Source organism: Lipotes vexillifer, unplaced genomic scaffold (assembly GCF_000442215.2).
Source record: "Lipotes vexillifer unplaced genomic scaffold, Lipotes_vexillifer_v1.1 scaffold84, whole genome shotgun sequence".
Taxonomy (NCBI): Eukaryota; Metazoa; Chordata; class Mammalia; order Artiodactyla; family Lipotidae; genus Lipotes; species Lipotes vexillifer.
Window position 1 is genome coordinate 770857 of NW_006783414.1, and position 11979 is coordinate 782835.

Sequence of the window (11979 nt, forward strand, 5' to 3'; positions counted from 1 at the left end):
TCGGCATTCTCATCTGTTGTCATTATGGTGCAACTTTACAGGGTTGTCGGTAGGGTTACACAAGGTGATGTGCGTGTGGTACCCAGCATAGAGCTTGGCACCTAGAAGGGGCTCTCCAACAGTCACCAGCACAAGAATGGCCTCGCCTTGTGGCCGCACCCACAGGAGGGGGTGGAGTACACGGTATGAGTGGCATTCAGTAGGTTCTCCATCTATGCTTGGCGAACTAAACTAGTGTGGTGACTAAGAGCTTGGGGATTTATCATAAACCACAGCTGACTCATTCCCACACTCACTTCAGCTCCTATCTCCAACCCACATCCAGATGCCAGGACCTCACTCGAGAGGCAGCAGGGAGACACCTGTGAGGCTGGCTCAGCCACTCAGCACAGCTCAGAACTATAAACATCCTGACACTTGCAGGCAAACATACCTCCCAACAGCTGTTGTCCGAATACAGGATTAGCCAGGATGTGTGCAAGGACCAGCTCCTCTCTGCTGAGCTTTCCTCTGATACCCCCAAACCAAGCAACCTGCTTGTCATCCTTCATTTCCAGCCCCACCCCACCCATTTATTCAACAATACTTACTCTGTAGAAATCCCTTCTACCACTTTCCTACCAGATTGTCTCCCATCCCAGCTCCTTTGGGACTTTTCTTGGGCAAGGCAGACTGTTCTATAGTTAGATAGTTGCTTATACAGGAGCAAAAGATGACTTCCTAGAACTTCTGCTGTGGATCCCAGCTCTTTTCTCTGGAGTCACACAAAGAGTTTATGGCCATCCTTATTCTACCACAGTACCCATTCCTAGAAAAGTAAATCTGCACTAATTTACCTCTAAGTAAAAATCTGGCACTTGTCTTCATAAAACATTACACCAAGTGAAAGAAGCCAGATGCAAAAGGCCACCTACTGTATAATTCCAGGTGCATGAAATGCCCAGAATAGGCAAATCCATAGAGACAGAAAGTGGACCAGTGATTGACTGGACCTGAAGGGAGGATAAAGCGGGAGTGGCTGTGAATCTATGTGGGGTTTCTTTTAGGTGATGAAAATGTTCTGGAATTAGAGGTGATGCTTACACAATCCTGTGAATATACTAAACGCCACTAAATTATATGCTGTCAAAGGGTGGATTTTATGGTAGGTGAATTATAGCACGATAAGGAAAAGGAAAACTTAATAAAACAGCCTGTGGACTGAGATGGCTCCTACCAGCCATGTCTTCTCAGCCCTGTCCCACCCACTGCCTCTGTGCTTCAGGCAATGATAGGAATTGGTTCCATCCCAGTGTTCACCACTTATGGGGTTGTGGCTTTGGGTACGTTACTTAACTTGTCACAGCCTCTTTCCTCATCTGAAAAGTGGATTTTTGTGAGAATAACTTAATGAGATTTTGTATATAAAGTGCTTGGCTCAATGCCTAGAATATTAAAAGTTCCCCAGTAGATGTAAGAAAATAAAGTTGAGGAAATTAATCAACCTTGCCCCTTGGTCCCTCTATCTTTTTTCTCCCAAGGTACTGCCCCCTCAAATGCCCTCACTTTCTTGTTCTTCTGGAACCCCTGATCAGCAAACCCGGGGTCAACCTAACATCCATTTCCCCTGTCCTGCCTTCAGGCTGCAGGAGAAAATCACAGAGCCGTGTGGGCTGAGCCAATGTGAAATCGTGGTCTCTCTAGGCAACGGAGCCCTCACAGGGGACCAGCAGTCATTTCCTGGTCATCTCTACTCAACGTCTATGCTAAAGCACCACTCACACCTCATACTACATCGTCCAACCCAACACTTTGAGCAGATAACCTCGCCTCCCACCTTACTGAGCAATGTCATGTTGCCAGGCCAGAGCTCCTTCAACGTTCTGCCCCTGTTACCCCCATGAATGTTTCAATTCCAGCTCTCAGTCGCACCTCCTCTTTCCATTCAAGGTCAATCCTGATATCTGTGTTTTGAATTTCCTCCTCGTCCAGGCTTTCTAAAATCTTGTTTTTGTCAGCAGCCCCCTTTCCCTCCTGTATTTACGAGCTCTCCCTTTCAGTGGACTCCCTCTTTATGTGTCTAGTCTCCCATCACCTCAACATTCTGTCAGCTGTGAGCCTCTCTCTTCTCTGATGGGATAGAACCTCATCCCCATTCTCACCCCAGTGAAGGGCAGTGAGCCTTCTACTCCCAGCTGTCTGCTGAGGACCACTCTGGCAGAGATGGTCAATTTATTCTTAGCTGTAAAATCCAGCTCTCGTTCTTCATCTTACTTGACCTCAGGGTGGATAGGGGTTTATACTGTTTCCCACTCCTTTCTTCTGGGAACTTTCTTTTCCCTTTACTTCTGGAGACACATTCTCTCCTGTTTCCCATCTTGTCTCTTTGGCCACTCCTTCCCGGTCTTACGTTTACATTTGCTTTAAATGCTGGGATTTCCTGCATCTCTCCTCTCTTTACACAGACTTCCTGGGTGAGCGCATCCTCACCCATAGCTTCAACCACCACCCACGTGTTGGTGTCTCCCAAGTCGAGCGTCTCTGTCCACATCTCTCTCCCGGGTTCTAGACATATTTCTACTAACGTGGATCATTCCATTGGATTTTCTCAGACACTTGAATTCAACATGTCTAAAGTAAGACCTACACTTTCACCAGCACACTGGAGTCTCCTTTTATACTCCTTTTCTTTTTTTTTTTTTTTTTTTTTTGGCCACACCCCACAGCACGCAGAACTTCCCCAACCAGGGAGTGAACCCGCACCCCCTGCAGTGGAAGTGCGGAATCTTAACCACTGGACCACCAGGGAAGACCACAACCCATTTCCTCAATGGTGACTATGACTTAAACCTTCATAAGCCAGCCAATGAAAACTAAGGACAGGGACTTCCCTGGTAGTGCAGTGGTTAAGAATCCACCCCTGCATCGGCAGGCGGACTCCCAACCACTGCGCCACCTGGGAAGCCCTATACTCCTTTTCTTGATGAATGATAACACCTGTCTCGTTCCCTGAGACAGAAACCTGGGGGTTCTTTCTGACTTCTCACTTTACCTCGCACACCGACTGGTCTGTGACCAACCCCTGTGGTGTCTGACCATTTGCCTCACATCTTTTCCTTCTTGTCTGTACTCACTACCCAGCAGCCTCATCATCTGTCCCCTGGTCACCTCCTAACTTGTCCCCCTATCTCCCTTCGCACCGTCTTCCCGTCAACTCTCTATGTTGCTTTCCAGATGAATTCTTGCTTGATTCCACCTTGTTTCAGAATAAAGTGCAGGTCCCTAAACATGTCACACATGACCCTCCAGAGAAGGTGCTTAATAAGTGTTTGTTGCTTTGTTGAGTGAATGTGAGATGCGTGTTAAAGAGCTCTGAAGGCCCCCATGGAGATGAAAGCTGCCCTAAGCTAGGAAGGTCATCAGCTGGTGGTTAAGAGCAGGAAATTAATTCCTGCCTGGGCTTAATGCTGGCTTGACCCCTTACTCACTAGATGTGTGAGTCTGGACAAGTCATTTACCCCCTCTCACTTTAACCATCTGGAAAATTAGGATTAAACGAGGTTTGCTATTGTCAAATGAAGTAATGCTTGCAAAATGTATGGCAAAAGAGTTCAATAAACATTACCTATTATTGTAAAGCTGCCTTTTCTGTACAGTTCCAGAACTTAAGATACCATTGAAGGCAGGTAAGTTTGTTCTTTGGCCTCCTCCTTTTTCTTCTCTTATTCAGTAGGGCTCTCAGCATGAGAAGTTGATACTGGCCACCTCTGCCTTCTTTTCCACTCAAGAGCTAGTATTCCAAATTATCACCCAAACTCCATACTCCATTGTCAAACCCATGTCTTTAGCAGATAACTTTGCCTCACACTCAGGGAGCCATGTCCCATTACTAGGCATGACCGCCTTCAGCCTTCTCTTACAACACCCATGAATGTATCTATTTCTGCACTCAGTCTTCCCTCCCTCCCCTCCGCGCTCCCACTCAAGGTAAATCCTTCTATCTGAGCTTCAAATTCCACCTTCTTCCAAGCTTCTGGGACTAGAACCTTGTTTTATCAGTGACTTCCTTGGGTTCCAGAGCCTCTTTTCATGGCCCTAGCCCTAGATGCTCCCTCCCTCATCTCACCTTGTTCCTGGGTTTACCTTACTCCTGATCTCTTGCTTAGTCTCCCATCCTTGGCCATGCACTTAGGCCTGGATGTAAATAGTTGCTCCAGTGTTGCCTCTTGATTCTCAACCTTGGCCACAGTTTTATCTCCACTTGCTCTGCTCGTAGATACAGCTTCCAGGTCCCTAATCCAGTTCTCATCAGCCCTGATTCCCTACCAACTCCCATAAAAGGCATCAGAGGGTTTAGATGACATTAGAATTGTATGAACGACACTTCTCATGAAGTTTCCCCCATCTCAAGTTCAAATTAAATGTCATAATATTAAATTTCTAGCTATTATGTTGAATCCTGACAAGTAAGAGGACCTGCTTATAACTTTGAGAACTTTTATAAAGGGAAGCTTAAAAGTGACCAACTTAGCTTGGAAGATACAAGATAAGTGGGAGGTCATCTTCCTAAGATCGTGGGAAAGTTGGACATGAGATCAAGTTTAATCAACTTCAGTAATAAATTAGCAAACAAAATATCTTTCATACCCATTCCTTTGCAGGCTTTGTTCAGCCTTTTGGCATCTCGATCAGCATCAAAACTCTGATGACCTCTCGCTTTGGCCTAGAAAAAAATAATTGAAAAGGTTGAGTGGACAGTATAGGCATTTAATAATGATCTCTGGCTGAAGTTGGCAGCTAACGGGAAGACCAAGCAGTCATCCAAACGAGGGACCAGCCGCCGCTTTACACATGGGTACATGTGGAAATCAGCTGGGGAAACTCTGGCCCCAGAGAGATGGCTGGTGCTCCCTGGAGCCAGCTGGACTTGCATGACCACGGAGAATGGCCCCCTCTGTTCTCAAGGACAATCAGCCCGGCCAACTCGGGGAGAAGTGATTTTCATATTAACCCCACCTTTGTGTGTCTGTCTCTGAAACAGAGAGTAATACAGTGGACCAATGTCCTGGAATGCTGGTTTTCAACCTTCTCCACGAGACACAATATGTCTAGAGAATAGGTGTTGGCCAGAAGCTGAGGATTCTAGGATCTTATTACAGATCCATTTGACAATCTGGGCTAAAAGCTTTACCATTCACACAATGAGAGACATAATATTTAGTTTGCCAGAGATAAACCTATGGACCAGCAATAGCAGAGTTATTGGTTTTTACCGCTCCTGGGGGAGAAAAAGTTCTGTATATATACTAATGTTTCCCATACTTCAGTCATTGGCATAATACATACACTGAATGTCCACAGCTATCTATGTCTACATTATTATTATTTGCTTATTATTTTTCCTTTAATTGACCTACTTTGTTTTTGCTTAAAGTTATTTTTCAAAAAGAAACTTTCTATTAGCACTGAAGTGGAAAACCAGTGTTGCTTACCTCAACAAAAGGTAAGCATAAAAATCAATGCATGGCTATTAAAAATTTACAAGATGTGGGCTTCCCTGGTGGCGCAGTGTTTGAGAGTCCACCTGCCGATGCAGGAGACACGGGTTTGTGCCCCAGTTCGGGAAGATCCCACATGCCACGGAGCGGCTGGGCCCGTGAGCCGTGGCCGCTTAGCCTGCGCGTCCGGAGCCTGCGCTCCACAGCGGGAGAGGCCACAACAGCAAGAGGCCCGCGTACCGCAAAAAAAAAAAAAAAAAAAAAAAAAAATTTAAAGATGTGAGGTTAGTTGCAGTCATGCAATGAGTAGCTTTGAACACACCCTGTATTTTGTCTTTGTCTTTGTCTTTGTCTTTCCTCACAGAGATGGTCTTTGATGACATATGCCACTTATTTGCCATCCTTCAGTGAAGGCTGGTTTAAGTGCTACTGTCTACACTCCCCGATTTCCCTGTCCCTCCTTTCATTTATTTGGGCACCTATTGCGAATGAGCAGTAAACCACATAAAGCTCAGAGGATGAGTTGCATTTATCTGCCTGGTATCCCTACGTCCTTTGGGGGACTTCCCCTCCCCCATTTCATGTGGTCTCACGGGGCGGGGGGGATGTCAGTCATGAAGCTTGATTCCCATCGTCCTGCCCTTGGGTGGACACACACCCTGTCACTCTGGTACTAGTGACTGGTTCAGGAGTGGGGATGTAATCCAAGCAGGGTCAATTAGAGTTTTCCCTGGGTTGATATATAGATATTGAGAGAGAGGTGTCTCTGCCTGCTGGGTTTGCTAAGCCAACAGAGTGTGAGTATAGAGCTGTTGGCAGCCATGCTGTCCACTGCATGAAGGAAGCATGGGTTCAGAATGAAGCAAAGCAAAGACAAGAAGGGTGGAAATAGGGAGAGAGAGAAAGAGAGAGAGAGAGAGAGAGAGAGAGAGAGAGAGAGAGAGAGAGAGAGAAAGATTGAGGTTGAATAACTATGGGCTGGAGGAAGGCTGGCTTCTAGGTTTTGGTTAATGGAGAATCATATAATCTTAAGAGCCAAAGGGATCTCAGGGCCCCCATCACCCCACTGCCTTTTGGAATGTAGTCCATCGGCCCATCTTGAAGTATCTATTCCTGAAACAAGCTGGGAGAGGGACTCATATTTGTTGAGCGCCCGCCATGTGCCCGACTTCATCATTGACAGATCTTTCTTCATTATTCACAGGGAAGGTAGGCGTTTGTTGTCTGCTTTACAGAGGAGGAAGCCTGGATTCAGGCGGGTTAGGGAATTTGTCTGTGGTCTTGCAGGATGCAGGTTTGCACCAGCTCAATCTGCCTCCTAAAGCTCATGCTCTTGGGTCCCGTGCACCATCCTGCCTCACACTCTAATTATGACTGGGGCCTTTGTGTTCGGCAGAGCGATGGCGTGTCCCATGTTCCTTTCCCAATCTTTTGTGGGCTGTAAGAAGGCTATCTGGTGCTTCTGAAGGCTTGTTGGGAGGACCAGAGACGTAATTTGTGGGGCTCAGTGGAAAATGAAAGTGTAGGGCTCCTTGTTCAAAAATAATTAAGAATTTCAAGATGGTGACATCAGAGCATTAAACGAAGAGCGGGGCCTTTCTGAGCGTGGGGCCCTGTGCGGCTGCACAGGCTGCACACTGACCAAGCCCACCCTGCCTTTTGATCACATTCTAAAAGGGCTGGTTCTCTGGGTGTGGGAGTGTGGGAAGTAGCAATCTCAAAGAAGTAAATTGTGTCTTTGCTTTTCATTAGGAGTATTAGGTGCGACTCAGGAAGTGAGATAGAGTTAAACCGGAGCTGCAGAAATCTCGTGACAGGCTTCATAAACTATTCTGTGTGTCATTTTAGCCTCGTCGGTACAAGAGTTTGGTGGACTTATTATCTATCCCACTTCACAACTGACAAGTTGGAACAGAGAATGGCTGTGAACTTGTGAATGGCTGTTCAGGTTATGCCCGGCCTGAGGGCAGTGGGAGCTGGGTCCTGCTGCGGATACACTTGCCGAGCTCTGTGCTGGCTGGGCTGCTTCTCCCCCAGAGGGATGCTTTTTCCTCATTTGCTCAAAGATGCTGTCAGGGCTTGCAGAAGCCATGAGGAGACTTGGTTAAGATCACCTGGCTAGGTAACAGCTGAATCGGAGCCAGGGCTCGAACCAGGACTGTCTGACTGTCAGGTATGAAATGACGTTCCCTCTCTGTTTTAGCAAGATGGTTCCATGATACAAATATCATAGAGTTATAAGAGCAGAGGGATGGGAAAAGGACCCTCCGAACATATCCAGTTTGTTTATCCAAGGCCAAAAAATGAGTAAAAATAAATGTCTTTTAGTCCAACATAATAGTAATGTCTGGTGGGGTGCAGTGGGAGAGGGTTGAACCCCATGTTAGGAATAAAGATGATATTGAGACTTAATTTTTTCCTTTTTTGCTTTACAAATAATGCAGCGTAGAAGTCTCTATCAGATGCATGACCCTCCGCAGGGCAGGTTGAAGTCACCGTCCCCGTCTAGGAATGAATGACTCTTAGCCATCCCCATGTTGATTAGCTTTCCTTATCAGAAGAGAATTCCAGCTTGTTCCTAGTAAGAGCAGGATATTTGATGTCAGAGGGAAGGAACCATGTGACGTGATTTAAAAAGGAAAGAGAGAAAAAGAAAACAGTCTGTGTGGAAGGAATCTTCCCCTTGGCATGGCTGGGACTGTGTCTACAATGGATGCATTCATCAGCGATGGCCAGTGTTGATGCAAGGGGTGTCCTTGGCTTGTTCCAATGATCTGGGTAACGAATTTCTCGGGAATATACACGGAGAGGACATTCCACCTCCATTGTTCATTGTTAGTGGGCCAGGCAGCTGACTTCGGGGCCTCGGGCCTGTTTGCCCATCAGGAGACTTTGTGTTTGAAACCTGAGGCCGCTGAACAGAACTTCCATATAAAGCAGGTCTGCGGGAATGTGAGTCAGACACAGAACGGGGGTGCAGGGGACTCCAGGATGGGGACAGAGGGTTCAGTTTGTGAGGGTTGAGGCAAATACACATTAAAAAAGACATGATGTTAGATGTTAATAAAAATGATTATAGGGCTTTGCTGGTGGCACAGTGGTTGAGAGTCCGCCTGCCGATGCAGGGGACGCGGGTTCGTGCCCCGGTCCGGGAGGATCCCACATGCCGCGGAGCGGCTGGGCCCGTGAGCCATGGCCGCTGGGCCTGTGCATCCGGAGCCTGTGCTCCGCAACGGGAGAGGCCACAGCAGTGAGAGGCCCGCGTACGGCAAAAAAAAAAAAATGATTACAGAGTCTGGGTTTGAGCCCACGTGGATCTAAGTTTGAAGGTGGTCCTGCCCCTCAGCAGTCATGTAAAGTTGGGCCATTTAAACTCTAGGCCACCATTTCCTCATCTGTAAAATGGGGGCATTGTCTGCCTTCTGAGATCTGAGGCTTACGTGAGATAACATTTCCAATGCCAGATATTTAGAGGAACCACAGACAAGCTTGTCCTGCCTCTGCTGCTTTGGGCCAACTCTTGGGTTTTGTCTTGTAGTGATATTTAGGGTTTTGATTCTGTGTATTTTGACTTGACAAATTTGGAAGGTATACATATGGAAATATACAGACATCTTCCAAACTTGATATTGTGAGATTCTATCCTCTATCTATTTATCTATCTATCCATCTATCCATCTGTCTCGCAATGCCCCAGACACCATGTTTATAATAGGTAGCCACCGAGGATATAATAGTCAACTTTAAGAACATAGGTTTCTAGTCAGACTAGATTTGAATCCCAGCGGTACTGCTTATTGCTTCTGTGACCTCGGGCAAGTTTGGGAACCTTTCTGTGCTGTGGTTGCCTCATGGCAAAATGCAGATAATAATACCCCCTATCTTATAGGTCTCTTGTGAGAGTTTCAATGAAGTCATTCATGCAAAACATCTAAAATGAGGCCTAGCAGAGGGCACGTGCTCAATAAATGTAAACAGTATTTGTTGAAGGCAGATCAGTAAGGACCTTTCCAGAATACTGCCTGAGGGGTTTTCACCTTGTAAATGGCACTCTGAGAATCAGTTTTTCATTCATCGCCTGCAGTTGGGATCCAGGCATGCATTTCACCCAGGGCAGTAAAATGGTTAAAAATTCAGGCTCTGTGGAGTCCAGGTGATCTGGGCTGACACTGCAACACCATATTCTGGCCAGTGTGCTAATTTGCACCCCTGGGTGTGAGGGTCCCATTGAGATACAAGGCGGGTGCAGTCCTGGCCCTCATGCTGGTGTGTCAGGCTCAAAATGAAACGAATACTCCTAACTCTACAAAGGGCACTGCCTGGTGCATGACTATGCTGGGAGCTTTTCTGCTCTTTTCTTCCTTCTAGTGCGTCTGCCTGTCACTTTTCTGTGTTTTCATGTTCTTGCATTTAAAACAAGGAAACGAATGAACTATTTTTTTCTGGAGGGAGGATGCAGAGAAAATAAACTGAAGTTTTAGGAGCCTAGGAAGCAGTGTCACCTGGGCAGAAAGAATGTTGAAAACACCCACTCCGAAATGACTCAGGGATGTGCCAGCTTCGGCACATCAACGGCCCAGGAAGAAGCATGGCTCTGTATCTGATACCCCCAGGCAGAAGGGCCAGAGTGGAGCAACAGACACCTGCTCAAAGGCTTCTGACCCAGTACAGTTCAAGGAAGGCTCAACTCTTAAGATCGAAGGGGGGTTTCAAGAAATCTGCCTCCAACTCACAGCAAACTCTGGGGAAGGGGTGTGTGAAAAAGTTAGCTGAGGGATGTGTTTGCAAACTCATTGCTCTATACATTACATAGTAACCAAAATTTTCCAGGTGGGTCATCCAACCTGAGTACACCCGTATTTAAATACAGTCCTGCTCATCTGTAGGTATGACCGGATCAGGTGACCTCATCTTCTATTTGGATAACATCGAGACTGGAAAATAAGAATATACTGTCCCACGAGAGACATGTGAATTCATTAAAAAGCAACACTCAGCGGGCAAATTGGACCAGCCTCTGAACAGTTCCTGTCTTTGCCCCCTGCTTGCTCTCCTCACTCCTCTTTTCCTTCTTCCCTTTCCTCCTTCCACCTCCTTTTTTTCTTCCCTCCTCTTCCTTCAACAAACAAGTACTGAACATCTCTTGCATGGCAAGCACCACCCCAGGTGAGGGGGCGACTCAATGTCTGTGAGTCGTAGCCCCTGTCCTCAGAGAAATCAACATGGAAGTAGATCAATGACAATTGCGTTATGATGCGGCAGGCACTTTGGCTGCCAAGAGCTGAGAGGAGAAAGAGGAATTTTTATGGAGAAGTTGACCTGTGTGCTGGTTCTTGAAAGATGAGTAGGAGTTAGGCAGGCAGAAAAAAAGGGGGAAGAGGAGGGGTGGAGGTGGGGGAAAGGATATTCCAGGGAGAGACTACAGCATGATGCTTTCTGGGTCTGTGTACATGTGTGCTTACTATGACCTGTCACAGCACCGCTGCAGAACAAACATGATTGATCTAAATGTGGCATAAAGACACAATGTGGACTTGGGAGTCAGACCTACTGTGTTCAATTACGCTTTGCCTCTTGCTGGTCGTAGGACCTAGGGCAAGCTGACCCATCTCCCCGAGCCTTTGTCGTCTCATCTGCACAGTGGAGGTGCACCAGCTCATGGGTAGCGTGAAGTTTGGATGCAGTCGTGTCCGGGATGCAGTAGCACGGTGCCGGATTACAGTAAGCACGTGGTGGGTGGCACGTAGGAGATGGGATGCTGGGTGACATAAGGATGTAAGGGTCATTTGTAAGCTCTGAAGTAATATCAAAATGTAATGGGAGTGGCATTTGGATTGTTTGCTCCCCAGAAGGCTTGTCTGGCTGCAGTCTCCTTGGTAAATATTTTAAAGTGGTTGCTTGGTATCCAGACTCTGAGACAGGAAGTCTCTGAGGAAATGCTGGGGAGCAGAGGGCAGAGGGCTTGCTGTACACTGATCTAAAGAGGGCTACTGTTTGAGCTGACATGGAATCAGGAGGGGGGCTGGGGAGACTAGAAAGAGGGCCAGGATTAGAACTAGGTGATGGCCTGGTCTTATTAAACAGGAGCAAAAGGAAGGCCGTGCTGGGGAGAGGCTCAGCCATGCCTGTATTCTCCTCAGCATTAGCAATGACCATCCCCATGCTAGTTAATGGTACTTGAGTTAACATTGGCCGTTTGGGCTAAACTCGCCTTGTATAGAGTTGGGGATACTGAGGTTCATTTTGGGAGAGAGACTTCTTTCTGATCACATAGGTAACCCCCCTGTTCCAAGATATCTACCCTTGAATCTGGCGTGATGCTATTTCTCTCCTTATCGTTTCTGAGTCTCTGTTTTCCCATCTGAAAGATGGTAATAATAGTATCTATCTCTTGTGGGTTGTTACAAGGATATGGATCAAAAGTGCTTAGCAGGATGCTGGCATGTGGTGAGGGCTCAGCGTTATTTTTATTACTTCCTTCCCTTTTGACCTGATTCCTGCT

The 11979-nt window shown here is 46.8% G+C and overlaps 1 protein-coding gene across 2 annotated transcripts in view; it reads right to left on the reverse strand.

Annotated features, from left to right (window-relative positions):
* ANXA13 (annexin A13) overlaps window positions 1-11979 on the reverse strand; it is a 56699-nt gene that overhangs the window by 28640 nt on the left and 16080 nt on the right. For both annotated transcript variants that reach the window (XM_007456044.1, XM_007456043.1), the window contains one exon: window positions 4627-4702. In XM_007456044.1, the coding sequence (XP_007456106.1) occupies window positions 4627-4702 (76 nt within the window). The remainder of the gene's footprint in view (window positions 1-4626; window positions 4703-11979) is intronic.